This window comes from Chelonia mydas, chromosome 15 (assembly GCF_015237465.2).
Source record: "Chelonia mydas isolate rCheMyd1 chromosome 15, rCheMyd1.pri.v2, whole genome shotgun sequence".
Lineage (NCBI taxonomy): Eukaryota > Metazoa > Chordata > Testudines > Cheloniidae > Chelonia > Chelonia mydas.
Window position 1 is genome coordinate 529,199 of NC_057856.1, and position 27,438 is coordinate 556,636.

General features: G+C 54.4%; 1 protein-coding gene across 1 annotated transcript in view; it reads left to right on the forward strand.

The window, feature by feature from the left end:
• The window catches only part of TBC1D10A (TBC1 domain family member 10A), a 46,366-nt gene that overhangs the window by 840 nt on the left and 18,088 nt on the right, over positions 1-27,438 (forward strand). Inside the window, exon 2 of the mRNA XM_037878688.2 lies at positions 15,858-15,957. Within this exon, the coding sequence (XP_037734616.1) occupies positions 15,858-15,957 (100 nt within the window). The remainder of the gene's footprint in view (positions 1-15,857; positions 15,958-27,438) is intronic.

Genomic DNA, 27,438 nt, shown 5'->3' on the forward strand with positions numbered 1-27,438 from the left:
ACGCTGCCCTCAGCATTGTCCTGGGGTGGCTCTGGGTGAGCCTTGCTGCTTCCACACAGGGACCCCAAGCCTGCCCGCACCCCCGAGAAACTCCGCTGCATGCTGCCTGCATGCCTGTGGCCAGCGCCCCTCCTGAGCCTGTTCCCCTTTGGTCAGTAGGGAGAAGCCCCCTCCTGGGAGGGGGGATCTGGCTCTGGCCTGGGTTTGGGAGACTGAGGTTCCCTCTGTTCCTGCTCGTGATGGGCAAGGGGGAGGGTGTTACCCCCTCTTGGCAGAGGCTGCTGCTGCTGTGGGGGTGTAACTGTGAGGGTTTCTTAGGAAGGGGATGACCTGTTTGGGGGTGGGGAGCTCATGTCTGGCTGGAGGCCATGTAACCCTGGGAAGTGTGAGGGGGGTAAGTGGCCAGGAGGAAGTTGGGGGGGGGTGGACATGTAACTGAAGAGTGGGAGGGTGGCTTATGTCTGGCAGGGTCTGACCTCGGAAAGGCCTGGGTGCGAGGTTGGCACAGGCTCCAGGGGAAGGGGCTTGGCACCAAGGATTGTGGGAAGCTTTCTCTGGGTGATGAAAGCACATACAAATGTCTGCAAAGAAAAGAGTCTGGAGCACATAACAGGAGATAAGTGAGAGCCAGGGGAATAAACAACCACTTCTGGTATTTGGGGAGGAGTGGAGGAGAGTGAACCCCACCCGTCAGCTTCCTTGCCAGCAGAGTGGAGTCGGGAGCTCCTGCGCTCTGGGTAGCAGAGAGGGTCTGGGCTGTCTTGTTTCTCAAAGATTGTCCTGGCTTTATTGGAGAGGGGGAGGGCTCTCAGGAGTTTGTCTCAAATCAGAGCACAATCCCAGGACCAACTGGGTGCAAACCTGCTAACTTTCCTGCCTTGCTTCATCATATCCTGGACAAGAGGGAGAGTGGGACACAAAAGGTGTGTGGGGCAGACAGCCCTTGGTTGCCATGATCACAGCTTCACAGCCAGCAAGCTGTTCTTGGCAGCCCTGGCTTATAAAATGGGGAAGTAAAACATCCATGAAGAGTGCATTGGAGGAAGCATTGATCCTATTAACTCTGCAGTGTGCATCTGCAGAGTTTTTCTAGATACCGTACTACAGTGTCTGTACTTTGAGCACGTGTCTCCAATCTATGGCATCACGTCCCCGAGCAGGAAGGGGACAGCCCTTCTGCACAGTTCAAGCCCAGCTGCTCTTGGATGATTATTTGCTTCTAAGCACATTGTTTCTAGAAAAGAGACTGATGAACTGAAGGGACTTTGGGAAGCACCAAATAAAAGATCAGGAGGCTGAATGAGCTTGGCTGATTGCCCAGAGGAAGGGGTGGAAGCCCCAGCTGTTGGGATGTTTTAAAACTAGACTGGACAAAGCACTAACTTGTGGAGAAACATGCTGTAGGGATGAATCCGACACTGGTCTTGTGGTGGTGTAATAGGTGCTTTCAATCCCAGCGCCCGGATTGGAGATGGAAAGAGGCTGACTGTGGGTACCTGATTTGAGCTCTGTACTGGAGAGTTTGAGTGGTCAGAGCGTGGCCCCTGCAGTTCTACTGTGCAGCCCCCCTTCGTCCTCTAATACAGAGCTCAAATCAAGCCCGACAGTCATGCGCTAAGGCAAGCAGTCTCCGTGAGCTGTACCTTGTATCGATGCAGCCCCTCGTTCAGGGGAAATTCAGTGCAACTCCCAGTCTAGGGGAGCCTCCCAGGACCTGCCTTGGGAGAGAGCATGCCTAACACACAGATGCCGTGAAACCAGCCTGCTGTGACCCCCATGCTGTGTACTTAGAAGTTGTATGTTAGGGGCACTACCTTTAGGGGGTCTGGAGTTGGCTTGTACTTGGCCTTTCAGGGCAGCTCTTTCAGTCAAAGGATCCTGCTCAGAAAGGATGCAAGTCACTTTCTCTGTCTTGGAGCTGGCACTCCTGCATGGATAGTTGCACTGTGAGGGTCAGTTCCTACCCACAACATCTTGGCAGTGGTTTCCTGAGAATCCCTCTACTAGCGTTTCCTTGGCTATATTCCTTACTACTTGGGTCTGGGTAACTAGCTGCTTTACTTGCCTTAAAAGGACTGAGTAGATCGCTCCATCTTGCTGAAGGAGCCCACATGTTACACTGCTGTTTTCCAGGAGGGGACAGTCTCTCATTTCTGACATAGCAGAAATAACTAATAATACTTTGCCCTTTTGTAGCACCTTTCACCTACTCTGCAAACACGACTGGCGCCTTGACACTCCTGTAGGGCTGGTAGAATCACATGCATCACATGAGCAGTGTTTTGCCAGCTCTTGTGACACTTGGTGTTTTTCTTAAATCCCCTGCTTCTGGGGTCAGGTGATCACCTGAGAATCTCAGCTTTTGTTTTTTTAAAAGTCTCTAGGCAAGGGGTCTCAAACTCAATTTATATTAGGGCCAGTGCCAGTCCTGAAATCCTCCCAGCAAGCCAATAATGTCACTCAAGCTGCTCAGAACCTGCCCACCCCCCCCCCCACTCCGTCTCCCACCTGTCTAAGGCTCTGGGAGGGAGTTTGGGTGGGGGAGGTGGTCTGGGGTAGGGGATTGGGGTGCAGGCTCTGGGAGGGAGTTTGGGTGCAGAAGGGGTGAGAGGCTGGGCTCTGGGAGGGAGTCTGGGGTGCGAGCTCTAGGAGGGAGTTTGGGTGCTGAGTGCAGGCTCTGGGTTGGGGTGGGGGTGCAGGCTCTGGAAGGGGAGGAGGGGGGACGGGTGCAGGGTCTGGGAGGGAGTTTAGGAGCGGGAGGGTGTGTGTGGGAAGGGGGTGCAGGCTCTGGGAGGGGTTGGGGGATGCAGCGCTTACCTGGGGCTCCAAGGCCGGGGGGGGGGTCTCCATATGCTACTGCTCCCAGGCACCGCCCCCGCAGCTTCCCATTGGCAACAGGGGTGCTCGGGGCGGGGGCAGCGCACAGAAACACAGCCCTGCCCCAGGGTTGCAGGGAGGGGCTAGCAGCCAGTGGAGCGAGCAGTGGGGGCAGCAGGTGGGGCCAAGGGAGAGACCTGGCCCCAAAACTGCTGGAGCCCCATGGGCCACACTGGGGAGTTTTGTGAGCTGCAGATGGCCCGCGGCCGCGAGTTGACACCCCTGCTCTGGGCTTTGTGGTTGTGGGGAAGCTTCAAAAGCAGAAGACACAAAAACCCCACAAACGAGCTATTTTTAAAATCTCCTGACTTTTGAGTGCTTAAGGCTGGCAGTGCTGCACGAGGGGTGTGGAGAGCTAGGGCATAGACATTAAGTGTCTTGCCTGAAGTCACACAAGTGAGTCAGTAGGAGTCGGGAATTAGAATCCAGGTCCCTGAATGCTTTCTCTGATGCAGTGGGGTCGTGTCACTAATGTCCTTTAACAAAGACTGAAAGATATTGTGTCCGGCATTGTGTAGGGGTGTGTGGATGCAGTTGGGCTAGCTGGGAGAGTACACAGCTGTGCACTGACTTCTAGGAATCGATAGCTCAGTCACCTGTTAGCTCACTCACTGCCAGTGCCATCCAGTGGATTGATGTTTAACGTTTATGGTCAACATTTAAAACATCCAGGAGGCTCTGTCTTTCCTGAAGGCCGGCTGCTGTTGCTGGCTGGCATAAGGGTGTAACACGGTGGCCCCTGTGGTGTGATGGAGTGAGCTTTAGGGTGGTGGTAACCACACCTCAACTGAATTTTTAGATCTAACAATGTTGTGCTTGTCTTTGCACCTAATAATGCTTTGCCCAGTTCCGTCAGTTTGAGGAATTCCAAGCCTCTTTATAAACACTATCCAACTATACTCTTAGGACAGATTCTTCTGCTGGGCTATCTCGGGGCCTCTCTTTCTGCCCCCTCCACCCCCACGAACATGATACGGTTCTGTGGTGACCTAGAATCCTATTTTCGACGTCTCCGACTCAAGGCCTATTTCCAACACATCTCTGAACAACGTACTAACCTACAGAGACCTTCCTACCAAGACTACAAAAGGAAGGATTTTGGGTGGACTCCTCCTGAAGGTCGAAACAACAGAGTGGACTTCTAGAGTGCTTCCACCGACGTGCACGGGCTGAAATTGTGGAAAAGCAGCATCACTTGCCCCATAACCTCAGCCGTGCAGAACACAATGCCATCCACAGCCTCAGAAACAACTCTGACATCATAATCAAAAAGGCTGACAAAGGAGGTGCCGTCATCATCGTGAATAGGTCAGAATATGAACAGGAGGCTGCTAGGCAGCTCTCCAACACCACTTTCTACAAGCCATTACCCTCTGATCCCACTGAGGGTTACCAAAAGAAACTACACCATTTGCTCAAGAAACTCCCTGAAAAAGCACAAGAACAAATCCGCACACACACACCCCTGGAACCCCGACCTGAGGTATTCTATCTGCTACCCAAGATCCATAAACCTGGAAATCCTGGACGCCCCATCATCTCAGGCACTGGCACCCTGACAGCAGGATTGTCTGGCTATGTAGACTCCCTCCTCAGGCCCTACGCTACCAGCACTCCCAGCTACCTTCGAGACACTACTGACTTCCTGAGGAAACTACAATCCATCGGTGATCTTCCTGAAACACCATCCTGGATGTAGAAGTTTTCTACGCCAACACTCCACACAAAGATGGACTACAAGCCATCAGGAACGCTATCCCCGATAATGTCACGGCAAACCTGGTGGCTGAACATTGTGACTTTGTCCTCAACCATAACTATTTTACATTTGGGGACAATGTATACCTTCAGATCAGCGGCACTGCTATGGGTACCCGCATGGCCCCACAGGATGCCAACGTTTTTATGGCTGACTTAGAACAACGCTTCCTCAGCTCTCGTCCCCTAACGCCCCTACTCTACTTGCGCTATATTGATGACATCTTCATCATCTGGACCCATGGAAAAGAAGCCCTTGAGGAATTCCACCCTGATTTCAACAATTTCCATCCCACCATCAACCTCAGCCTGGCCCAGTCCACACAAGAGATCCATTTCCTGGACACTACGGTGCTAATAAACGATGGTCACATAAACACCACCCTATACCGGAAACCTACTGACCACTATTCCTTCCTACATGCCTCCAGCTTTCACCCAGACCACATGACATGATCCATTGTCTACTGCCAAGCTCTACGATACAACCGCCTTTGCTCCAACCCCTCAGACAGAGACAAACACCTACAAGATCTCTATCAAACATTCTTACAACTACAATACCCAGCTGCTGAAGTGAAGAAACAGATTGACAGAGCCAGAAGAGTACCCAGAAGTCACCTACTACAGGACAGGCCCAACAAAGAAAATAACAGAAGGCCACTAGCCATCACCTTCAGCCCCCAACTAAAACCTCTCCAGCGCATCATCAAGGATCTACAACCTATCCTGAAGGACGACCCATCACTCTCACAGATCTTGGGAGACAGGCCAGTCCTTGCTTACAGACCGCCCCCCAACCTGAAGCAAATACTCACCAGCAACCACACAACAGAACCACTAACCCACGAACCTATCCTTGCAACAAAGCCTGTTGCCAACTGTGCCCACATATCTATTCAGGGGACACCATCTTAGGGCCTAATCACATCAGCCACACTATCAGAGGCTCGTTCACCTGCACATCCACCAATGTGACATATGCCATCATGTGCCAGCAATGCCCCTCTGCCATGTACATTGGTCAAACTGGACAGTCTCTATGTAAAAGAATAAATGGACACAAATCAGACGTCAAGAATTATAATGTTCAAAAACCAGTTGGAGAACGCTTCAATCTCTCTGGTCACTCGATTACAGACCTAAAAGTGGCAATTCTTCAACAAAAGAAACTTGAAAAACAGATTCCAACGAGAGATGCTGAATTGGAATTAATTTGCAAACTGGATACAATTAACTTAGGCTTGAATAGAGACTGGGAGTGGATGGGTCAGTACACAAAGTAAAACTATTTCCCCATGTTTATCCCCCCCCCCCCCCCCAAACTGTTCCTCAGACGTTCTTGTCAACTGCTGGAAATGGCCCACCTTGATCACTACAAAAGGTTTTCTCCCTCTCCCCCTCCCCCCCCCCTCCCCCCACTCTCCTGCTGGTAGTAGCTCATCTTAAGTGATCACTCTCGTTACAGTGTGTATGGTGACACCCATTGTTTCATGTTCTCTGTGTATATAAATCTCCTCACTGTATTTTCCACTGAATGCATCCGATGAAGTGAGCTATAGCTCACGAAAGCTTATGCTCAAATAAATTGATTAGTCTCTAAGGTGCCACAAGTCCTCCTTTTCTTTTTGCGAATACAGACTAACATGGCTGCCACTCTGAAACCTTTATAAACGCTGATGGACTAAGCCACACGTTGCCCCTGTGAGGTTGTATTCCTTCTGACAACTGTGCAAATGGATGGTTTAACGTGCCCAAGATTACAGAACCAGGCATACATCCTAGGCACCTGACCCCAGACCTGTGCTTTAACCATTAGATCCCGTCCTTCCTTGCAAATGCTTTAAGGGATATGTGAGACTTAGTGAAGCTTCAGTGGTAGCTCTGTTGTGGCTGGTATTATTGTGCGGACAGTGCTCCCAAGTTGCAATGCAAAGAAGGGCCGAGCCTTGAAAAGATGGAGAGGGAGGAGCTGGGAGATCTTCACAGGCTGTGAAGGAGAAGGCATTCTCACCCTAGGGGGTAGGACTCTGCAGGAACAGAGGAGGTGGCCCCTACATGTGAAGATGGAGCGAGCTCAGGGAGGGTCTTAACAGTAAAGTATTGGCCCTGTGGGAGGAAGCTGAGAATAGAGGAGGCTTCTGTTAAATTTGTAAATAATTTCAAGGCCTGAGTGTTCCCCTTCCATCCAGTGATGGCAACTTCTGGTTACCTTGAGACCTGTTTTGAATTCCAAGCACTAGATGGTTGTGCATTTTTGGCCATAGTGTAATTGGGGAAACTGTCCCATCCTCTGGTTCCCATGGGTGCTGGCTTCCTGTGAGGGGAACGGAACATCTGTAGCTGTTGTAAGAGCCAGAGGTTATATGAAGTGATCCAGAAGGGCTGCAGTAACGGGGAAGCGGACTGTCAGGGCTCCCAACTGCAGAAGAAAGATTCCATGAGCCGGCTCCTGGCTGAACCCCCTCGCGCCCCCCCTCCCCCCAACTCCTGCAGCTGATCTACCACTAGGAAGTCTGGCTGCTTAAGTCTGACTCGGCTTTCTTTAGGAGCTGCTCAAACTTTGCCCGGCTGAGGGGCAGCATTGACAGCTTGCTGGGAGCCCAAAGGCTGCACTGAGTTTGTATAGAACAGGCTGGATTCTCTCCTGTTTAGCAGAGATGCACGCCGTATCCCAGCATGCACTGTGACCTCTGCTCATGGCGGAGGATTGCAGGCTGCGGGCCCCACCTCTTGTAGAGATGGAATGGCCCTGACTGGGCTGTAGAACTGTAAGGAATGTGCTGTCTCCCCCACTCTAATTGGAATCCGGTTTTGCAGCATGGTTGCTTCCAGAGTTATTTCTATGGCGACACCCAGAGAAAGTGAGCCGGGCCGGATGTGTTAGCTGTGACCTCATTTGGGGCAGGAGTGGAAACTACAACATGTGCCTCTGGCTGGCTGCGTAGCTACCTGTGATTGGCACCCTGGTAATTTGTGGGCATGAGATAAGCCGCTAGTAGCCCATTCGTTTTGTGCCGCTGCGTTGCTGCTGATGGGTTGATAGTGGGTCAGCGAGAGGGCCCATCTAGCTTGGCACAGTCAGCAGCTCGGGTGTCTCGTAAGGTTGTTTCACCCCTTTGTGCGAGTTATTCCTTAGAACTCTGAACATGAGTGTAAAGTTCTCTAAAATGCCAGGCAGTGCCGTCTAGTGGGTAGAGCTGGGACCCTCAGGTTCTCGTCCATGTTCTGCCACAGATTCACTGGCTTGTGAAAATCACTGCTGTATGCCTGTTTCCCCATCTGTAAAATGGAGGTGTAGGTGTCCTCTTGAGCAGTAAAGGCATGCCTAATACCCACACATCAGCCTCGATGTAGTAAGGGGGTGGGGGGGAAAGGTGTCTCATGGCTTTTTTTTTTTTTTTTTTTTTTTTTTTTAACAGAAGTCCATTTGATCCTTTTCCTCTTGTAAAGGGAATCCTGGTGCAATGCTGCTGTGATTGTGTACCTGTAGGAGGGTGTTAACTCATTGTTTAAAACTGTCCTTGAGCCTGGCCTCTGGCCATCAGTGGGCTCAGCGCTGTACCAGCTGCACCAAAGATCTTTCGGTCTGAGACTGTGATTGAGGCTGCTGAGTTGTATGAATCATAGAATATCAGGGTTGGAAGGGACCTCAGGAGGTCATCTAGTCCAACCCCCTGCTCAAAGCAGGACCAATCCCCAATTTTTCCCCCATCCCTAAATGGCCCCCTCAAGGATTGAAACCCCAATCAGAATCAGCCAGCCGTCAAGGAGTGCCTTTGCAGGTGGCTGTGACATACCTGGAAGGTGCATGGGCAGTTCCAAAAGCTCTGCTAGCTAGAGCCAAGGGAATTAGAAGTGCCTTGTGCTGGATCAGGCAGTGTGAGGCATCACCTCCTCTGGGAGATGCTACAGCCAGGATTTTGAGTTCCCTTACCCTCACCAGGACCCATGGGAACTGGCATGCCTAACGCAGGGGGGCAGGAGATTTGTCACTGGCTCTGGGCTATACAATTCCCCCTCCAAGCGATCTGATCAGCGACACTCCTGCTGAGAACAGTCGTAGGGCTCTTGTGCCTCTCCTGCATTCCCTGCTCGTGACTGATGGCATTCTCGCATGCATTTCCTGTTTCCATACAGGGAGCTTTCTCTGCTTGTGGCATGTCTTTGAATTCCAATAACTGGTTTCTGTTTCTGTTAATCCGCTTCAGCTAATGCTCTGTTTTCCTGGTCCTTGGCCCTCCCTTTGGCGCAGCCTTGGCCCTGTGTTTCTGACTTGCTGGTCCTGACTTGCTGGGATTGTGGGTGCGAAAGGACTGATGTCAATCCAAAGCTATTTGTGTTAGTTTCCGGGGCTAGGATGCAGTAATCCAAATAGTTGGGAACAACTCACGGGGTCTTTGCTTTTTGAGATGGGGGATATTTGGGCTTCATCGTGTTCTCCCCTTCAGATCCCCGCCTGCAGCCTTTAGCTTCCCACCTATCCTCATGCTGCTCCTTCAGTCAGTGTCATTTGTGGGGGGGTGAGGGGCTTACTCCTCAGGGAAGGAGCTGCTGCCTCTGCCACATGCTGTGGGAGCAGCAATACAGGACCCTGGGCTGGTGCATGGCAGCATTTTATGGACAGGCTCCTCTGCCATTCCAGCGCATCTTGGTGAGAGGGGATTGCCCTGGCTTGTAAAGGGAAGCTTGGCTCTGGGTAGTGTAATCCCTCTTGGAGGCGGGGGGAATCCTTGTGCGGGTGCTGGTACGGAGTCAGGGCAAAGGCTGATTCTTAAACCATCCAACCAACCAGCTGCCAGGTCACACTGACCCGTCCCTTCTCATGTGCCCATCCCCATGGAGTCAGAGCTGTGCAAGGACCCTTAGTTCTTTCCAGGAACAGAGCTCCCCGCCCCCACAAGTGAATGCTTTTTAAGAGAATTCTAATAGAGGTGGCTCACTTCCTCCTGTGTGGCTGCCATGTTGCGAAGGGCTGGCAGTGGGGAGCTGGCATTATGCATGGTAAGGAGCACTCGCAGGCAAGTTAGCCCGGGTCAGAGGCTAATGGTTTAGCTGGAGGGGCTCTTCTGTAGGGGGGTTCCAGAGCTGCTGCCCTGTAATCTAGGCTTCCCTCCGCTGCATCCATGTGTAGGGTAGCTTCTAGAGCAGAGGGGAGGCGACTTCGCTGGAGGATGATGGCTCTCGACAGTCCCCGAACGTCAGCTGGTATCAGAATGGGCTGTGTGGGGAACTTTGGGATCTCCGAGGCTGGTGGCTTGGGCAGCATGTGCTATATCCTCCTGATCCAGCAAAATATTGATGCGCATGTGGAACTTTAAACCTGTGGCCCTGTCCCATCGGGGCGGTTCTGCATGGTTCAAGTGCCATGTGCTGACGTGCTGGTGTTGCGGAGTCAGGCCGTGGCCGTGCGGTTGGCCATGGAGAAGCAGACGCAAAGGCAGGAATCCCTGAGGGCACACAGCTGTGCCAGCTGCCTTCGGGGGACACCTGAGCCTCCCGAGGGGCCCAGCTCACAGAGCGTTCAGCAGCAGCTGCCGAGTCCTCCCTCCCCGCCCACCGTCCTGACCTCGTATGGTGGGTTCCTCCTCATGGTAAATGGATCTGGACCCTGCAACCCCCTTATTTGAGCTTGTTCGAGCTCAACAGACAGGGCCTAACCCCCTGAGCACACTCCTCACCCCTGGACTTCATTGGGTGTTGGGGGCCAGCTGACCTGGATAGCTGGGCCGAATCCCCAAGCTGGGCCAGGTGGGTTCGAATGGCAGCTGGGAGCAAGGGTCACCTGCCATCTCTGGGGTTGACCCTTCATCTCCCATAGACGCCCCACTTGGATCAGCGATGCCATCTGCTGCTGTTTCAGGGGCCCATCAGCGGGGCCCTGGGCTGGGTCATGGTCACAGCGCCCCCCTCTGGATGGATGGCTGAAGTCGCAGAGCTCATGGGATGAAGCTCTATGCTCACTAGCTGAGCAGAGCTCCCAGCTGTATGTGGAGTGAGCTGAAACAGCCAAGCGCCCCCGTTGCTGTGCCCCAATGTGGACTGAACAGCCCTTTGTGTACCTCTGAGACAGGTTAGCCAGTCACCTGGCGCCAAGGGGGAGCCACCCAGGAGATGCTGCACAATGCCTCTTTGTTCTGATAGGCTTGAGGTTGGTTCAGGGTTGCAAAGCAATACAGGGGCCCTGCTGTGCCCGCCCCAGAAGCAGTGCTGATCTGCTGGGGTAGGGAGCTCTCCCTCCCTGCTTTGGGCCATATGTCTTCTGGCGGTGTCTTATTGGGTGTGCAGTCAGCATCAGCAAAGAGCAGTGAGGCGCAGGGGTGTTCTGAAGTGCCAGCTTGATTGCAGAGTGTCAAGGGTCTAGCCTTTGCTCTGCCCTGGTCCTCATGCCTGTCTTGCAGAGCTTTTCCAGAGTAGATTTAGTGCTGGTGAAAGGTGCTACACTGAATGGCTGTTTATCCCTCTGTGCTGTCCCCCATAACGGGGAATTTAGTCTCATTGCTTGTATTCCAGTAGCACCTAGGGCGCCCCCCAAGATCAGGACCACATTGTGCTTGGCACTGTACATACCCAATGCAAGACACAGCCCCTGCCCCAGAGAGCTTGTGGAGACAAAGGGAAGGGTGGAGAAGGGGGCCAGTATGTTTCCTAGCCTGCAATTGGGGAAGCAACGCGGAGCGATGACTTGTCCCAGCTCATGCAAAGCAAAGAATTGAACCCAGTCTCCGGAGTCCCTGTCTGGGCCCTAGGCTGTCCTTCCACCCGCTCCTTCCTAGTCTCTGCTGAGCCTGCCAACTCATGGTTGTGGGAGGGATGCCTTGTGGCTCCTCTCACTAGGAACTGGACTGAGATGCCACAAAACTCACTTCATGCAGGCTGCCAAACAACCATCAGATGGCAACGATTTCCAGCCTGTGCTGTCTTGGGCCCAGCGGGCTAGAGCACAGGCTCTGTATCCAGTGACCAATCCCCAGCACCTCCCGCTCCTTGACTCCTCGCTCCTGCAGAAAGCCTGGCGTGCGCTCAGCGTGGCACTGGCATGCTCTTCACAGGCCTGTTGCGTAGTGGTACTAGGCACTTGGAGGAGCGTGCCATAATGCAGCCTTCCAAACATCCAACCGAAGGTGAGGCGGCTAATCCCATTAACTACCTGGCAGAAGGGAGCAGCTACTGGGCTTGGGGGAGGGGTAGGGGGGAAAGACAGAGAACAAGGGAGCATCCTGTGCAGCTCTGTGTGTGGGTGGAGGGGGGGGGGGGGTTAGGAGTGGGGGGAGGCTTGTTTTGTTCAAGGGGCTGTAGACTGGCAAGCACTGCTTGCCAGGGTAACTGCCTCTGAGCTGTGCCAGTGAATGAAGTCCATTGCCCAAGGCAGCTGCAGCGTGAGTTGGTATCAGCTCACTGGAGCGCTAGGGGCTGAAGTGTCCTCCTGTCCCTGTGGCTTCTCTGCTGTGGCTGCGTTACTTTCCTGCCATGGGGACCCATGTGGTGTGGGGAGGAGGTGATGTGCCCCTGCGTGCACAGTGTGAGGGCTGGTGACAGCGGCTGGCTCGCTGGGTCACCCTGCACGGACAGCTCTGACCGCAGGGTGGTGGGCAGTTAACCATGCGCCATGTACTAAGAAACTACCCTCTGTCTCCCCGGGACAGAGGTGCTGACGTGGTCCCCACATGCCCTACTTCCCCAGTTACCTCTTCGGCATGGGACCCTTCCAGCCCCCAGCTCCCTCGAGCATTGGAGTCGCCTCTTCGGGGACAGCCTTGCCCAGCCTCCCTTCCAGCAGCTGGCCAGCCAGCCAGCACCTCCCCTTTGGGGCAGTCCTGCTTCCTGACCCCGGTACCCAGTAACGCCTCCACTGGGTCCCATGGCGCTGCCTGCTGGACGCATGTGCCCTTATCCTGTGCCCCGGGGCCCGGTGGGGAGGCTCGGAGGCCCCGAGCAGGCCTGTGGGTAGGGAGGGCTAGCTCAGCTAGTGCAGGCTTTGTCTCTCCCCATGTGGTGGGAGCTACTGATCTTGCTGAACACAGGTGATGAAGAGCCCAAAGGGTCCAGCCAAGCCCTCCTGCTCCCCAGTCATTCCCAAAGCTGCTGGCTGTGCGCTCCGGGCATGTGAAATCAGGGGAGGGGAGTGGGCCAGTTGGCAGCTGCGTCTTCAGCTTGTCGTCATGTGACTGGACCAAACTGAAACCCCCACTCCTGGAGTCGCTGCAGCGCTGAGTCCCTCTGCTGGGAGGACAGGCCCTTGGAAAGCTGGTGGGTCTGGTGTCAGTCGGATCGGGCTGGGGTCATTTGGGAGCAAGGCCTGGCCATCGTCCCATGGGCTGCCCCAAACTTCCTGCTGTGCTCTGTGCTATGCCTGGTGCACCTGCTCTGTGGGAGCTGTGCTGGTGTAGGGCTGCCCCCGCCCTCTCACCCAGCTCAGGACATGCCTGAAACCCTGCTGCCCTGCAGTCAGACAGATGCCTGTGGAGGCCTGGGTTCAAATGCTGCTCTGACATGGACATCCTGTGTAACCTCAAGCTAGTCCCTTAGAGTCCCAGTGTGTAACTGGAGGTAATTCTACCTCCTCCTGTGGGAGGAATAGGTGGCTGGTTGTGAGGCCCTCACTCAGACTATGGTGAGGAGGGCTGTGTAACAGAGGTGGGTGGGCGCCCAGGCTAATGGGGGAGAGCTGGAGTCAAATCGCTCCAGTATTGGCAAAGCCAGTAAATGCGGAGCCAGGGCCTGTGCGGCACGAGGCAGAGGTGCAGCCTGGTCGTGATGGCTGTGCACTGAAAGCAGAAGTGAGGGTGTGACTGCGGCTGTGGTGTGTCTGGTTCTTGCAGAAGGTTAATGGGGGACATGCTTATTCCACACGTCCTGTGACTATAGCTGTTCGCTCTGCGCAGTGACCAAACTGCCCCCCTTCTGCCTGAGCTTGTGTAGTACAAGCGCTAAATCAGATCTGGGCTAAACTCAGACTGTGCTGGTTTGAGGTTTCCAGTATCTGCTTTGTAGCTCAGCGCTATTGGGGTGACACAGGCACTAGCATTCCAAGGTTCAGCACCACGCCGTATCGCTTGCAGGAAGCCGTGTACAGTAATACCCGGTGGTGGGGGAAGGCTGTGTTACAGGCTTTCCTGATGTGCATTAAAAATCTCCCCCAGGGTATCTGAATTGAATCGAGTTTCTCATGACATGCTGCTTGTTCCCAGCCCAGCGCCTGCTGGGCTCCATCTTTCCTGGGTTGGCGGAGGTGCGCACAGCTGTTAAAGGCTGGTGCACGAGTGGCAAGGAGCCTGTGTGAAAGGCCTGTCTCCCTTCTATTGCAGGTGCCATCCAAGTTGCATGTGGATTACTCCTGTGGGCACAGCACAGGCTATTCCTGGATGCAGGATCTAACTCAATTTCTTGCCTCTGTGCACTGGGTTGGTGCCAATTCTTTAGCTTCAGGGCTTGTGCTGTGCTGAGGGATAGTATCTGTGGTGTGCTGGCAGGCTGGTCTCCTTTGGACGGGGGCTGGCCTCGGAGGAAGAGGGCTCTGGCTTTGTTTTACACCCAGTAAAAGTCTTAATACCGGTGGAGATGGTAAAACTGCTGCCAAGTTCAGGAGCTCTCAAGTCCATCCTGTCCCGAGCGCGTCCTTCTGAGCCAGGGCTGATCTGCCGTTGGATCCCCAGGCCTGAGCCCAGGTGTTCCTGTTGCTCTGTAGGACAGTCTGGGGCTGGTGGGAGGTAGATCTCTGCCAGACCTGGACCCTGGCTTTGAATCATCCCCTTGGCAGTACTTGAAGCTGTTAAAAGGGGGTTGGAGCGATGTCTGGTAGCTGGCTTTGACTCCAGCCCAGGCTCTCAAAATCCATCCCCCAAATGCAGGGAGCAGGGGCAGTGCAGAAGATGGCTGGTAGGAATTGCGGAGGAGCTGGAAGGCCTCCTGGGCTGCCGAGGTCAGGATCGGGCTCGTGCATACCCGTGAGTAATGCCCAGCTCTGGTAGACACGCATGTGCTTGCTCGGATCCAACTAGTGCGCTAAAACCAGCAATGTGACTACAGCGCTCTGGGTGCCGGCTCCGGCTGACCACCCAGCTCCAGTCCCTATTGGATGGCTAGCCTGGGCCGCCATGGCCACGCCGCTGGTTTTAGAACACGGGCACAATCAAACTAGTGCATATTCCTCTGCCTGCCCTGGGACTTGCGTCTCCCTGTTGCAGTGTAGGTGCACCCTAAGAAACTGGTGCTGCCAGTCGTCACTGACAGCCAGAGTGCAGCACCCTGCCCTGTCTTGTTCTTCAGGGCTCTGAAGAACGCTCCTGCCCAGCAGAGCAGGGCAAGGGCTGCTGCCTGTTTCTGTGTGCAGAGTGGCCCACATGCTCCAGGGTTCTGGAGTAGCTTGATGGCGCCTGTATCCTGTTCTTTCTCCTGCTTCTGGCTCAGGAACCAGATACTGACTTACATTGCTGCTGTTAAAGGTTTAGTATTTGGGGCCTAATCAGGCCTGGCCCCCATTGTGTTAGCTTCTGTCCAGACCTGTCTAGACGCAGTGCCTGCCTTGCTTAGCTTACGATCTGACTAGTGGCAGCTGTCCCCGCCCCCTCAGGCCATTGCTGTCCAGTGTCTGACAGGCACAGACGTGGGGAGCTGGCTGGGGTTGGGTCAGGAAGGGTGAAAGGAGAGGAATGGGCAGGCCAGGCTGGTGTCATTGCTGGTGCAGTGGAGGTGGGGGTTGGCAAGACGCAAGGCTGGGTAGAGAAGGGGCACTTGGGAGGGTTCTCGAAGATGGGACCGAGGCGCTGGCATCTCCGGTGGTGAAATGGTGGGAGCCAGTGGAGGTGGCAGAGCAGCAGGCTGGGAAGAGGACTCTGTACGCAGACTGGAAGAACAAGGTGGAGCGCCAGGGGCTAGGACAGAGCAGCCTGGATTGTAGGAATGCAGCAAGGTATGATGCTGCCTGGATGTGCAAGGAGAATGGTGGGGGGAGTCAAAGCTGAGCCCCGGGTTAGAGGTCTGTGTCTATGCAAGGGGGATTCTCAGCAAGCACTTCTCCAGACCCCATTGTCCTAGGGAGTCGGGTGGGTTAGAGCAGTTTCCTGGGTTCTCCAGGCAGCAGCACGGGGGGATGGGGCACATGGAGCAGGCGCTCTTGGAGGTGAAATCCTTGAAAGGGCTGCGGGCTCCCAGTTCCACTTGCTGTGACTGGAGCGGCTTTGCCCCATGTGACATTTTCTCTTCTCTCCCCTGTCCCCAAGGCTGGAGGAGGTGCCACTGGAGGTGCTGAGGCAGAGGGAGTCCAAATGGCTGGATATGCTCAATAACTGGGACAAATGGATGGCCAAGAAGCATAAGAAGGTAAGTGCACCTGAGAGCTCCAGTGCTCTTCTCCCAGCTGTCCTGTAACCCTGGCTCTGGTAGTTCTCACTTTGGGGTGTTGGGATCCAGAGGGTCTGTGTAAATGCCCCCTGGGCTGGGGGTTTCCTTCCTTGGTGTGAGTTCCCTCTCCGGATATCTCAGCTGTGCTCATCCAAGCAGGGCGCTCAGAGGTGTGAGCAGAGGACTGATCATGGGCTGACTCGTCCTGGGAGTTGGGTTGGGAGCTTTTCTGACATGCCTCTCTCATCCAGGGAGAGAACTGCGGGGTTGGGTGGTGCCCTCTCCTGCCTTTCTGGGAGCTGTTTGGCTTCAGCTGCTGCAGCGTCACTGTACTGGAGCAGCTAGTAGCACGGCAGCTTGGCCTTAACAGCCTCCTGTTCCCCCACTGGGAGGTGCCCTAATGTGAAGGGGAGAGGGGCCTGGCCCGCTTTGTTCCCGTCTCCCCAGGGTCTTCAAAGGCAAAGTCCCATGTTCAGACATCAGCTCTGGGGAGCTGAGCCACAGCCCAGTCTTAGCATGGCGGGAGGGGTGCTTAAAGGTTAGAAACCAAATTTCTTCTGAGTCTAACACCTGACTTAACCCTGAATGTTTGAAATCCACGTTTCCTCATTGATGCTGCTTGCTCTGTGGTCTGCTCAGACAATGTCAACGTGCTGGTCAGTTTCACCTCTGGCTCTTTGTTCCCTACGCCTGTGCTGAAGTGTTTGCATTGCAAGTACGGAGCAACGGGAACTCAAACGGCGTTTTCATTGGCACCTTTAACTTCATTGGCATCATGGGAATCTCAAACTCTGAGCTTTTGTCTGTAACTTTTCCTTTTTGGACCTGAATGGACATGGCTAAGGACTTGGTGGCAGTATAGCGACTTGCTGGCTGAACCCCTCCGAGGAGCCGTTTCCTCTTGGGCCAGGGCCTGTTTTGTCATTACTGGGAGGGGATTGAACTGTTTAAAAATGAAGAACAGAACTGCAGAGCTCAGTGCAGTGTCTTAGCTAGGTCTGTGTTCGTATTGCTGCAGTGCCCAAAGGCTCAGGGACCATTGGAGCCCGCTGAGCAGCACCCGGCTCCAATGCGGACTGGCACTCTGCCCTGAAGTTAGATTCCTACGTCCTCTCTATTTAGGTCAGTGAGATTTCTCATAGATTTCCAATCTGCATCCATCCCTGTCGCTGGGATCTGAGAGATGGGTCCTACTGTTACTCGTGGGCCCTTGGTACGGGGCAAACAAGGTTCTTCTCTTCTTTTGCCCCTTGGCAGATTTGTCTGGAGTGCAGAGCCCACCTGGCTCCCACTTGTTTCTCTGTTACCGTCCCTAAAAAAACCAAATGCAGCTGAGGATGCTTCTAGTAGCATCTTTCCTAACTCTTGTGCTGTTTCTTTGAGCAGAGCAATCACTCATTTTACTGCTTGAGTCCACAGAGCTCCCAGGAGAAGGCAGGTGAGCAGGCCAGGCAAGCTCCTGGGCAATCAAACTGCTTTTGCCAAGGCCTCTTGCTAGTAACGCCGGCTCCAGCCTTGTGGTGGTGCCCCACCTGCATGCTTGCAAGCCTGAGAGACTTCCTCCTTGCAGCTAGGACTGATCCCTGCGCAGATCTCTGCAGTACTGCACCCAGGGTCTGACTGAAAGTGCCGAGCAGCCTCCTAGAGCTGCACTTGGGGGCTGAGTGTCCAGGGCTAGCTGTCAGGAGCAGAAGGGTCCCAGCTTGCTTCCAAGCTGGGAGTGATTTTTTTGGCGGGACCACAGCTGTCCAGTCTGTGCAAGGCTGTTTTGGGGTAACTCCCTTCATGCAGACCTCCCTACCTTGAAGCATCAAGACTGAACGTCTCTTATCTTTAGCTGCTGATGTCAATGGTCCCTTATCCTGGCCTGTTGAAATCCAGCTGTGAGCACGCTATGCTGTGCATGCCTTGGGCTTCAGCATTCCTTTTTAGTGTCACCTCATTCTCACCTTGTGGGACTGGTTAAAGGGAAACGTGATCACGTACTGCACATGTGCATCTGCGGTAAGGGTCCCTTCAAACCTCCCCAGCCTCACTGATCAGCTCGGGCATTGTACGTGAGCCATTCATGCATCTTTTCACTGCCTTCCTGTGCACGTTTTCAGGGTGGGACAGCCTGAAATGGACAAGTCCTACTGGAAAGCGAGTCCCATTGCTTTAGTCCAAAGCCTGCCCTCCCTTCTCGTTCCAGATCTTTCTGCTGCATTTGGAGAAAACAGGCTGCTTAGTCTCTACACCATTCCCAAGCACCGAACTCTCCAAATCCTCTCTTCCCTTTTGGGGCTGGGCAAAGGCAGTTGCACAAGCAGGTCTGAACTGAGCTCCCATTCCTTGCTTCTGCCTGACCTGTCCGTTCCACTGTTCCTCTGTACAGAGCTATGCAGGAAAGGGGAACTTCTAATGCTAGTGCCATGAGACCATTGAATGGAGCCAGAGCATGAAGCCAACAGCCAGGCTCAGCATTTATGGCTCTGCCACAGCCCAGCAGAGTCACATGTCTCCGTGGAGCAAACATTTGTCCAGATCCCATTGCAAAGGGCTGGTAGATGATTGATAAACCCAGGGTCTCTGCTGGGGAGGGCTTGCTGGGCTTAGGCAGAAGCCAGTTCCCATCTGCACTGCCCCAGAATGTGACTGTTCTCCTCAAGCCGACCAGAGGCTCTGGCCTGTGTTCCATGAATAACAGAGGGCTGCCAGCACCTCTTGCTGAACATCAGTGGCAGGGCTAAGGCTGTGGGGAGGGAAGTCTGTTCCCGGGGTTGGGGGCTCCCTGTAAAATTCCAGCACTGAGGCTCCTCACTGCTCTGCTTCTGGGCTTGCAGCCTTCTGTCAGGTGTGTGTAGAGTTGGGGGGTGGGGAGTGCGAGTCTCTGTCACCCAAGACTTAACCAGGATTCTCTGTCTCCTGGCATGCCGAGACTCCCTCCTGAGCCTGTTCTCGCTCAGCCCTTCTCAAGTGCTCTGGAGAATTTGCTCAGCAATACATCCCAGGTGCCTGCACCCCTCGCTTCTGCTTCTCCCTGCTCTTCCTTCCCGTGCGCCCTCCAGACACGCAGCTTTGGCATGTTGCTCCAGCTTCACCGTCTCCCTGCTGTGCATCGCTTCCTATCTTGCCAGACTTTGCCCACCAGGCATTTGGTCCAGAGCCCCTTCCTGTCTCTCACTGCCCCCAGAAAGGATCTGGACAGGTGACTTGGGGAGAAGTACTCATTCAAGCGGTATCCCCAAAACACTAGAGTTAAAGTAACAAGTGAAACTGGCAAGACTTAGTCAGCAGCAACCCTGAAAAGGGAGGTTGGGCAGGTGCTGCAGAGAAGGCGCTCTCCGCCAGCAGGGACAGGGGTTGCTGGTGCCTGACTGGCTGAGCGGGCAGGAAGGAGAGGGGCGCTGAGGCCTGCTGAGCAATCCTGGCAGGGGGTGATTCTGAACTGGCTCCTGATCCGAATGGGGAAGCCACGGGGCTGCAAGTGGGGAAGAGGGTGGCTGGCAGAGCTGTGCACAGGCTCGAGTCGAGAGCTGGGACCCAGAGAATCCTCGCTGTTGGGGGTGGGAGGTGGGCGGAGGTGAAGGCCGAGCTTTGAGCTGGCCGCAGTATTGCGGGATGGCGCGAGCAGACAGTGCTGGTGCTGGGAGATGTGGGAGGACAGTGCAGAGTTCGTGGCTGCCCACCAGCGTAGGGCCCAGTGTGGTATGGAAACAGCAGGACTCTGGATGTTGCTTGTGCTTAAAATTATGCCTACCAAAATCGGTTCAGCCCTCGAGCCTGAAGCACAGTATCTGTGAAGCCTGGGATGCTGCAGCTCTGGCCTCGGCTCTTCCCATCCCTGGCCCAAAGGGCTGCGGTGAATGAGCTTCCAGGTGAGCTTTCGCGACCTAAAAATCTCAGGCATCGTGGCTGGGCTGCCATCTCCTCAGGGCTGTGTTCAGCACCCAGATTTGCATCCTCGTTCCCTGCGCTGCAGGGCTTGCACCCGGTCCTTACTCCCACTGTCCCTGTGTGCAGCCTCATGCATAGGTGGGGGGAGCGGAGCTTGGCGGTGACTGTACAGCTGCACAGGCGCTGCCGAGCTGAGTAGAGACCAGTGCATGGGTAATCCCTCAGCCTCCAGCTGTCGGTGCAGGGCCGGCTCAGGTGCCACTTCACCTTTGGGTCAGCTATCCTGCTGGCTTTCTTGTTCCCAGCTCTGCTTCCTCCTTGCCCGTGAAACCAGTGGGAAGGGGCCTGTGGCTTTAAAAGAAGCCATCAGCGTTTCAGAGGTGGCCCGCCACTCTGGGCGCTGTGCACAGTGCTTCCTGTTAGTGTGAAGGCTCTGCGCTGCCCAGGGCCTTGCTCTGCTCGGGAGCTGTTTGTTCAGGCTGATTGTGTTGGAAGCTGCCCTGATGCGTAGACCAGGAAGTGCTGTGTTTCCAGCTGGGGTGGGGGCTAGCATGTGCTGTTACTGCCCATTGCTGGGGAGCCTCAGCCATGCTACCTTAAGCCAAAGCAGCTTCTGCTAAGCCAGATATGACTGGCCAATATCTCAGTGGCGAAACAGAATGGTGGTTGCTGTGCGGTGGCAGAGGGGCTGAAAGGAGTCCAGGAGAGCTGGCTGTATTTTAAAGAATCCTTGTTGAAGTTGCAGGAACAAACCATCCCGATGTGTAGAAAGAATAGTAAATATGGCAGGCGACCAGCTTGGCTTAACAGTGAAATCCTTGCTGATCTTGAACACAGAGAAGCTTACAAGAAGTGGCAGATTGGACAAATGACCAGGGACGAGTATAAAAATATTGCTCAGGCATGCCGGAGTGAAATCAGGAAGGCCAAATCACGCCTGGAGTTGCAGCTAGTGTGGGATGTTAAAAGAACAGGAGTACTTGTGGCACCTTAGAGACTAACCAATTTATTTGAGCATAAGCTTTCGTGAGCTACAGCTCACTTCATCGGATGCATTCAGTGGAAAATACAGTGGGGAGATCTATATACATAGAGAACATGAAACAATGGGTGTTACCATACACACTGTAACCAGAGTGATCACTTAAGGTGAGCTATTACCAGCAGGAGAGCGGGGGTCCTGCACTTAGGACGGAAGAATCCCATGCTCCGCTACAGAGTAGGGACCGAATGGCTAGGCAGCAGTTCTGCAGAAAAAGACCTAGGGGTTACAGTGCACGAGAAGCTGGATAGGAGTCAACAGTGTGCCCTTGTTGCCAAGAAGGCCAATGGCATTTTGGGCTGTATAAGTAGGGGCATTGCCGGCAGATTGAGGGACGTGATCGTTCCCCTCTATTCGGCAGTGGTGAGGCCTCATTTGGAGTACTGTCCAGTTTTGGGCCCCGCACTACAAGAAGGATGTGGAAAAATTGGAGAGTATCCAGCAGAGGGCAACAACAATGATTAGGGGGCTGGAGCACATGACTTATGAGGAGAGGATGAGGGAACTGGCATTATTTAGTCTGCAGAAGAGAAGAACGAGGGGGGATTTGATAGTTGCTTTCAACTACCTGAAAGGGGGTTCCAAAGAGGATGGATCTAGGCTGTTCTCAGTGGTACCAGATGGCAGAGCCAAGGAGTAATGGTCACAAGTTGCAGTGGGAGGGGTTTAGGTTGGATATTAGGAAAAACTTTTTTCGCTAGGAGGGTGGTGAAGCACTGGAATGGATTACCTAGGGAGGTGGTGGAATCTCCTTCCTTAGAGGTTTTTAAAGTCAGGCTTGACAAAGCCCTGGCTGGGATGATTTAGTTGGGGATTGGTCCTGCTTTGAGCAGGGGATTGGACTAGATGACCTCCTGAGGTCCCTTCCAACCCTGATACTCTATGAAAGGTGCAGGACCTCACGTTCTGACTGGTGGCACTGGGTACATGCAAGAGAAATCTTCTCTGTCCCATAACTGAGGAGCGCTGTGTTCCATAGCGGTGAAGTGGGTCATTGAGAGGGCTTCTGGAGTTGCACCTGCCCTCCCCTCAGATCTGTGTCTTGATTTCCTGGCTTCCCTTGGAGACCAGGTGTCGTCCTTACTGGGCTCTGAAAAGCAAGAGAAGTCTGAGATCTGGGGCTCTCTGTTGGGTTGCACTCCCTTCTGCATTCCGTCTGTCTCTGGTGCTTCCCTGCATGCCTGGTGGACAGATCTCGCTGTAAGAACTGCAGTGAGCAAACAAGCCCAGTTCCAGCTCGTTCTGGTGACAATCTGCCTCCAGAGCCTTCCTGACAACTGCTCAGAGTTTGGCCCATTAGGGAGTAGAAGCAGATCTAATGGGAATGCAGCTGGAGCACAGCCAGCTGAGGATTGCAGGGCTGTGCTTTCCTCCTGTTTGGGATCTGGGCAGCCTGCTGGATAATGCCCAATAGAGCATCTCTCCGAACTCTCCAAGGGGTCAGTGGTCAACTTCTGTGCCTCAGTTTCCCTACTTGTACTGACTTGCCCAAGGTCATGCGAAGTCAATGGCGAAGCAGGGTCTAGAACCGTGTATGGGATGAGGTTTCTGGTTATACATAGGGGTCACTGGGTTCGGATTTGTCCTCTCACATAGCTGACTGCACCCCTCCAGTCCCCCCAGTACCAGTGGGGTTGTGGGGGGTGCTGCGATTCCAGCTTTATCTGCCTTCCCCCTACTGGAGATGTCCCCCTGCCTGGCCAGTGGGGCATCAGGGTCTTTGGTAGAGAAGGTGTCTGCTGGGCTGATCAGTGCAGTGTCAGACAGCTGGACTCCTGATGGAAGCAGCTGCTATAAAATGACTGGGCCATGCTGAGAGGTCCCCCTAAATCTACCCTCTGCCCCCTGGCTGGACCATAGCCTGGGCCTGCGCTCCCCCTGCTGCCACCCCCGTCTCCTCCTAATGTCGCTGTTGTATACAGAGAAGCTGTTTCTAGCATCGTTAAGTTACAAGATCTGAGTGGCAGTTCTGGGCTTTGGTGGGTAATTCCTGGCTGGGGGCCTTGGGTGCTTCTAGGGCACTGGGGAAGCTGACAGGTTGGCTTTGGTAGCCCTAGAGGCAGATGTGTGGCAGGTTCCCGGCCAGACCATGTACTGTGAGAGGGCTGCATAAGGAAACCTCAGGGCGCCTTCCTGCGTTCCCAGAGCCGCTTCCATATGGTGTGGTTTGGGTGGGGCAACTGGATCAGCTCCGCTGCAATCCACTGACAGCCACTTCCTTGATCTGAAGGAACCCCTGGGACCCTCCAGTCTGACCTAACACATGCCGAGAACTGCCCTGAATGAATTCCTGTCTGAACTGGTGTGGCTGTCGGAGATGCTTCCGATGCTGGTTAAAATCTGCCCATGATGGAGAATTCACCACACCTGTTGGTGGATCGTTCCAGTGGTTAGTTACTCTTGCTGTTTAAAAACTTGTGCCTTATTTTCCCGTCTGAATTTGTCTAGCTTCAGCTTCCAGCCACTGGATTGTGTTATACCTTTCTCTGCTAGCCTGCAGAGCACACTGTCCAATATCTGTTCCCCATGTGGGTACTTAGACTGATCACGTCACCCTTATCCTTCTCTAAGCTAAACATGGAGCTCCTGGGATCTGTTGCTCTAAGGTGTCTTCTAACCCTGCAATCATTCTCAGGCTCTAAATTCATCTGGCTGAATAGCCCATTGGGCAGCTGTCTCTGTGCCTCAGCCTGTTTCCTGGTAGCTAGAGAGCTCTACTGATTCTCCCCTTCATGGGGAAGCAGCCAGCTGCCTCATGATTTGGGCTTTGGTCCCAACTGAACACGTGCATCCAAAAACTACTGCAGGTTGTGGACGTTTGACTCAGGTGGCAGCTGTGGTGGCTGCTGCTGCCCCTCAGGCCTGGCCTGGCATGTGGGTAGCAGGGGGGGTTGGATGGGAATGCACTGGTGGTGCTGGCATGGGAAGGTCTCTGTCACTGCTCCTGCCTGGCTCCAGCCACTGCCGTTATGCTGCAGCCTTGATTAATGGATCCCACTTAGCCAAAGGATGTTCTGATGGACACGCTCCCTTGTTCCTCTTGCACAGAGCTACTGAATGTTGGCTGGCTCCTACAAGACAGCCTGGCTCAGCGGAGTCCTTTCTGATACACCATGCCCAGTTAACCTGTGGAACTCACTGCCACAAAATGTGGCCACTAGCTTAGATTCAGACAAGGACTGGACACTTGCCGCAATGAGTATCTACTGTTGCAGTACACAGGGTAAGAGAGAGACCCTCATGCCAACTACTAACTGATGGAGGTTGGGAACAAACTTCCTGGGAGAAAAATTATTCCTGAACTGCCAGCTGGTGGGTTTTTTGCACCTGCATCTGAAATAGCCGGAGCTAGCTGCTGTCTGACAGGGTATTGGCCTAGATGGGTCTAAGGTCTGATGTGCTGTGGCAATTCCTAGGCTCCTAAAAAAGGGTCACTGGGGCCCTCCACCTCCCGGCTCTGTCTCTGCAAAGGTGGGCATTGTGGTGGAAGCCAGCTGGCACTGCTGTCATGGGGGGAGCGGGGCTGATCATTTGAGCTCCCCCAAACAGTATGTCGGTGTCAGAATTTAAAGGGAAGGGGTTAAAAAGCTCTGATACAGTACTATAAAATCCTCTTACCTGTAAAGGGTTAAGAAGCTCAAGTAACCTGGCTGGCACCTGACCGAAATGACCAATAAGGAGACAAGATACTTTCAAATCTGGGGGTGGGGTGGGGGAGGTTTTGTCTGTGTGATGCCTCTGCCCGGGGACAGATCAAGAAAGCAAGCAATTCAACTCCTATAGAATTAGTAAGTAATCTAGCTAGAAAGAGTTAGATTTTGCTTTTGTTTTTGACTTGTGAAATTCGCTGTGCTGGAGGGAATGTGTATTCCTGTTTTTGTGTCTTTTTGTAACTGAAGATTTTGCCAAGAGGGATTCTCTATGTTGTGAATCTGACGGCCTGTGAGATTATCTTCCATTCTGATGTCAGAGCTGCTGCTTTTACCTTTTTTTTTTCTTTCTGATAAAGTTCTGTTTCTTTTAAGAGCCTGACTGATTTCTGTATGATCCTAAGACCCAGGGGTTTGGCTTGTGATCACTTTGTGACCAGTTGGTTAGGATTATTCTCCAGCCTCCCCAGGAAAGGGGGTGTGAGGGCTTGGGGGAATATTTTGGGGGAATAGGAACTCCACGTGGTCCTTTCCCTGATTCTTTGTTAAATCACTTGGTGGTGGCAGCGTACGCCGCCGCGGTGCCCTCCCCGGGGGCGGGGGCAAAAAGTTTGTGCCTTGGTGACGTTTTACCCTAAGCTGGTAGAAATAAGCTTAGGGGGTCTTTCATGCATGTCCCCACATCTGTACCCTAGAGTTCAGAGTGGGGAGGGAGCCCTGACAATTGGTTTGGTGCACCAAAGCTACAGGAGAGTCAAGCTTCCCCTTCCCTAGTGGGGAGACCCCTCCTGCAGCACTGCTGCCTCTCCGCCCTGGAGCGTGCCACCTCGTGCCCAGCAGCCCTAGCCCTGGCTCAGCACCAGGGCTGCAAGAAGGAAGCAGTGGGAAGCAGCAGCTTCCGTATGCCTGACTGCCTTCCACTCTTCCTCTGTGTCCAGGCACTCAGCTGCTCTCTGGCACTGCAGAGCTTGTGTGCAGGCTGGGAGGGTCAGTGTGCTCCAGGAGCCGAGGAAGGGCTCTGTTTTGTTTCATAATACAAAGCCCCAGCCTAGTCTGTGTTGTGGCTGAGTCTTGCTGGCTGGCTGAGTCCTGGGGAGGGCTGATCATGATCTAGACGCTGCTTTGTCTTGCTGCTGATGTGGACTGTGAAACTGCAGCAATCCCCAGCCCCGGCTGCTGTATCTGAACCTTTAAACTTTCCCCTGTGCTGCCCTGGGCAGCCACCCTTCCCCGGAGCTGCAGGGAGCCATTGAGGCTGAGGGGTTTGCATAGTAGCATGATTCCCTTGAAATCATTAATGAAGCCGTGGTGGCCTGAATTGAATTCCTGGGGTTTCCTGTTAGCTTTGCTCAGGGAGCAGGGAAGTGGCTTGTTATCTGCCCTGACACCCCCAAAATGCAGATTCCAGAGCCCCACATCCTGGGTGAAGAGGGCTCGAGCGGCTCTTTGGCCACTGCTCAGCTGGCTGCAAAACCAAAACCCTGTCCCTCTGGCTCCTGGCGTGAAATGGCAGCTCCCTCGGATAGGCTGGGCTTTGCAGCAGCCAGGTCCCTCTCCCAAAGCTGAGGCCACATTCAGGAGCAGGGCTGGGGGGATGGAAGAGCCACCGAAGCAGTTGCAAGCCCTCAGCCCCTGCAGGCAGCCTGGCATCTCTGCTGGCATGCTGTGGCTGCTGCCTCAAAGATCCCAGAGTGTGTTGGAGCTGGGCTGATCATTCCCGCAACGTCAGGGCTCCTAATGTGAACTGGTTCCTGGTGCCGCGGAAATTTTCCCGTGAGCTTCCCGAGCAACTCGAAGCCTTGACTGCGGCTGCCCCAAATTGTGAGTTTGATCCCCAGTCTGAATGCTGGTGCAGGAGGGCGGGAGTGGTCTGGTTCTCTGTGTGCCTGAGGGTCACTCCATAGCGTGCTCTGAACTGTACAGTGCCAGTGTTGGCAAGATGCCGTAGCGTCGGCCAGCATTGTGTCTGTATGCCCGTCCCATTGCCTCTGTCAGGTGCTAGCCCAGCCTGGCCAGAACTTGGAGCGGGATGTCAGCCCAAGCCCCTCATCCCAGTGCTCAGTCGGGGCCTGTGGTGCTTCCCACACAGCTGGTGAGCCAGCCTCAGCCTCTGTGCCAAATTTCCTTCTGCTACTCTCCAGTCCCCTGCAGTGTGCCTCACTCGCTGCCCTGCCATGCTCAGTGTCACTGTGCTCTGTTCAATCTGCTGCTGCCTGTCGCCCAGAGGTGGCTGCTTTTTGAGTGAAGCAAGCCAGTGTGCGTCTGGCTAGTGCAGGGGTCAGCAACCTTTGAGAAGTGGTATGCCAAGTCTTCATTAATTTAAGGTTTCGTGTGCCAGTAATAAATTTTAAATTTACAGGCCCCCCTCCCCTCCCGATGGAACCCCAGAGTGGCAGCGGGCTGAGTGGTGCCGGCGGCCGGGACCCTGGCTGGCAAGAACCAGCAGCTGGAACCCCAGACTGACTCAGCCTGCTGCCAGTCTGGGGTCCCGTCTGTCACCCGCGTTGCTGGTCTGGGGTCCCGGCCGCCAGCCCCATTCATCCCACTGCCGGCCTGGGTGGACGGGACCCCAGACCGGCTGAGTGGGGCTGGCGGCCAGGACCCCAGACCGGCTGAGCGTGCTGAGGGGTTCCGTCCGCTGGCCCCTGGCAGCTGGGGTCCTGGCCGCTGGCCCCGCTCAGCCCTCTGCTGCCAGCCAGGGTCCCGGCCTGGACGGACGGAACCCCGGGACGGCAGAGTGCCACTAACACTCAGCTCGTGTGCCGCCTTTGGCCGCAGATTGCCGGCTGGGCTAGTGAATCACTCTGGGGTGCCAGCTGCTGGATGCCTGTTAGATTGCTGCGCTTCTCTCTGTGGTTAGCCCCTGCGTTCATATCGGGCCCCGCCTGGTCT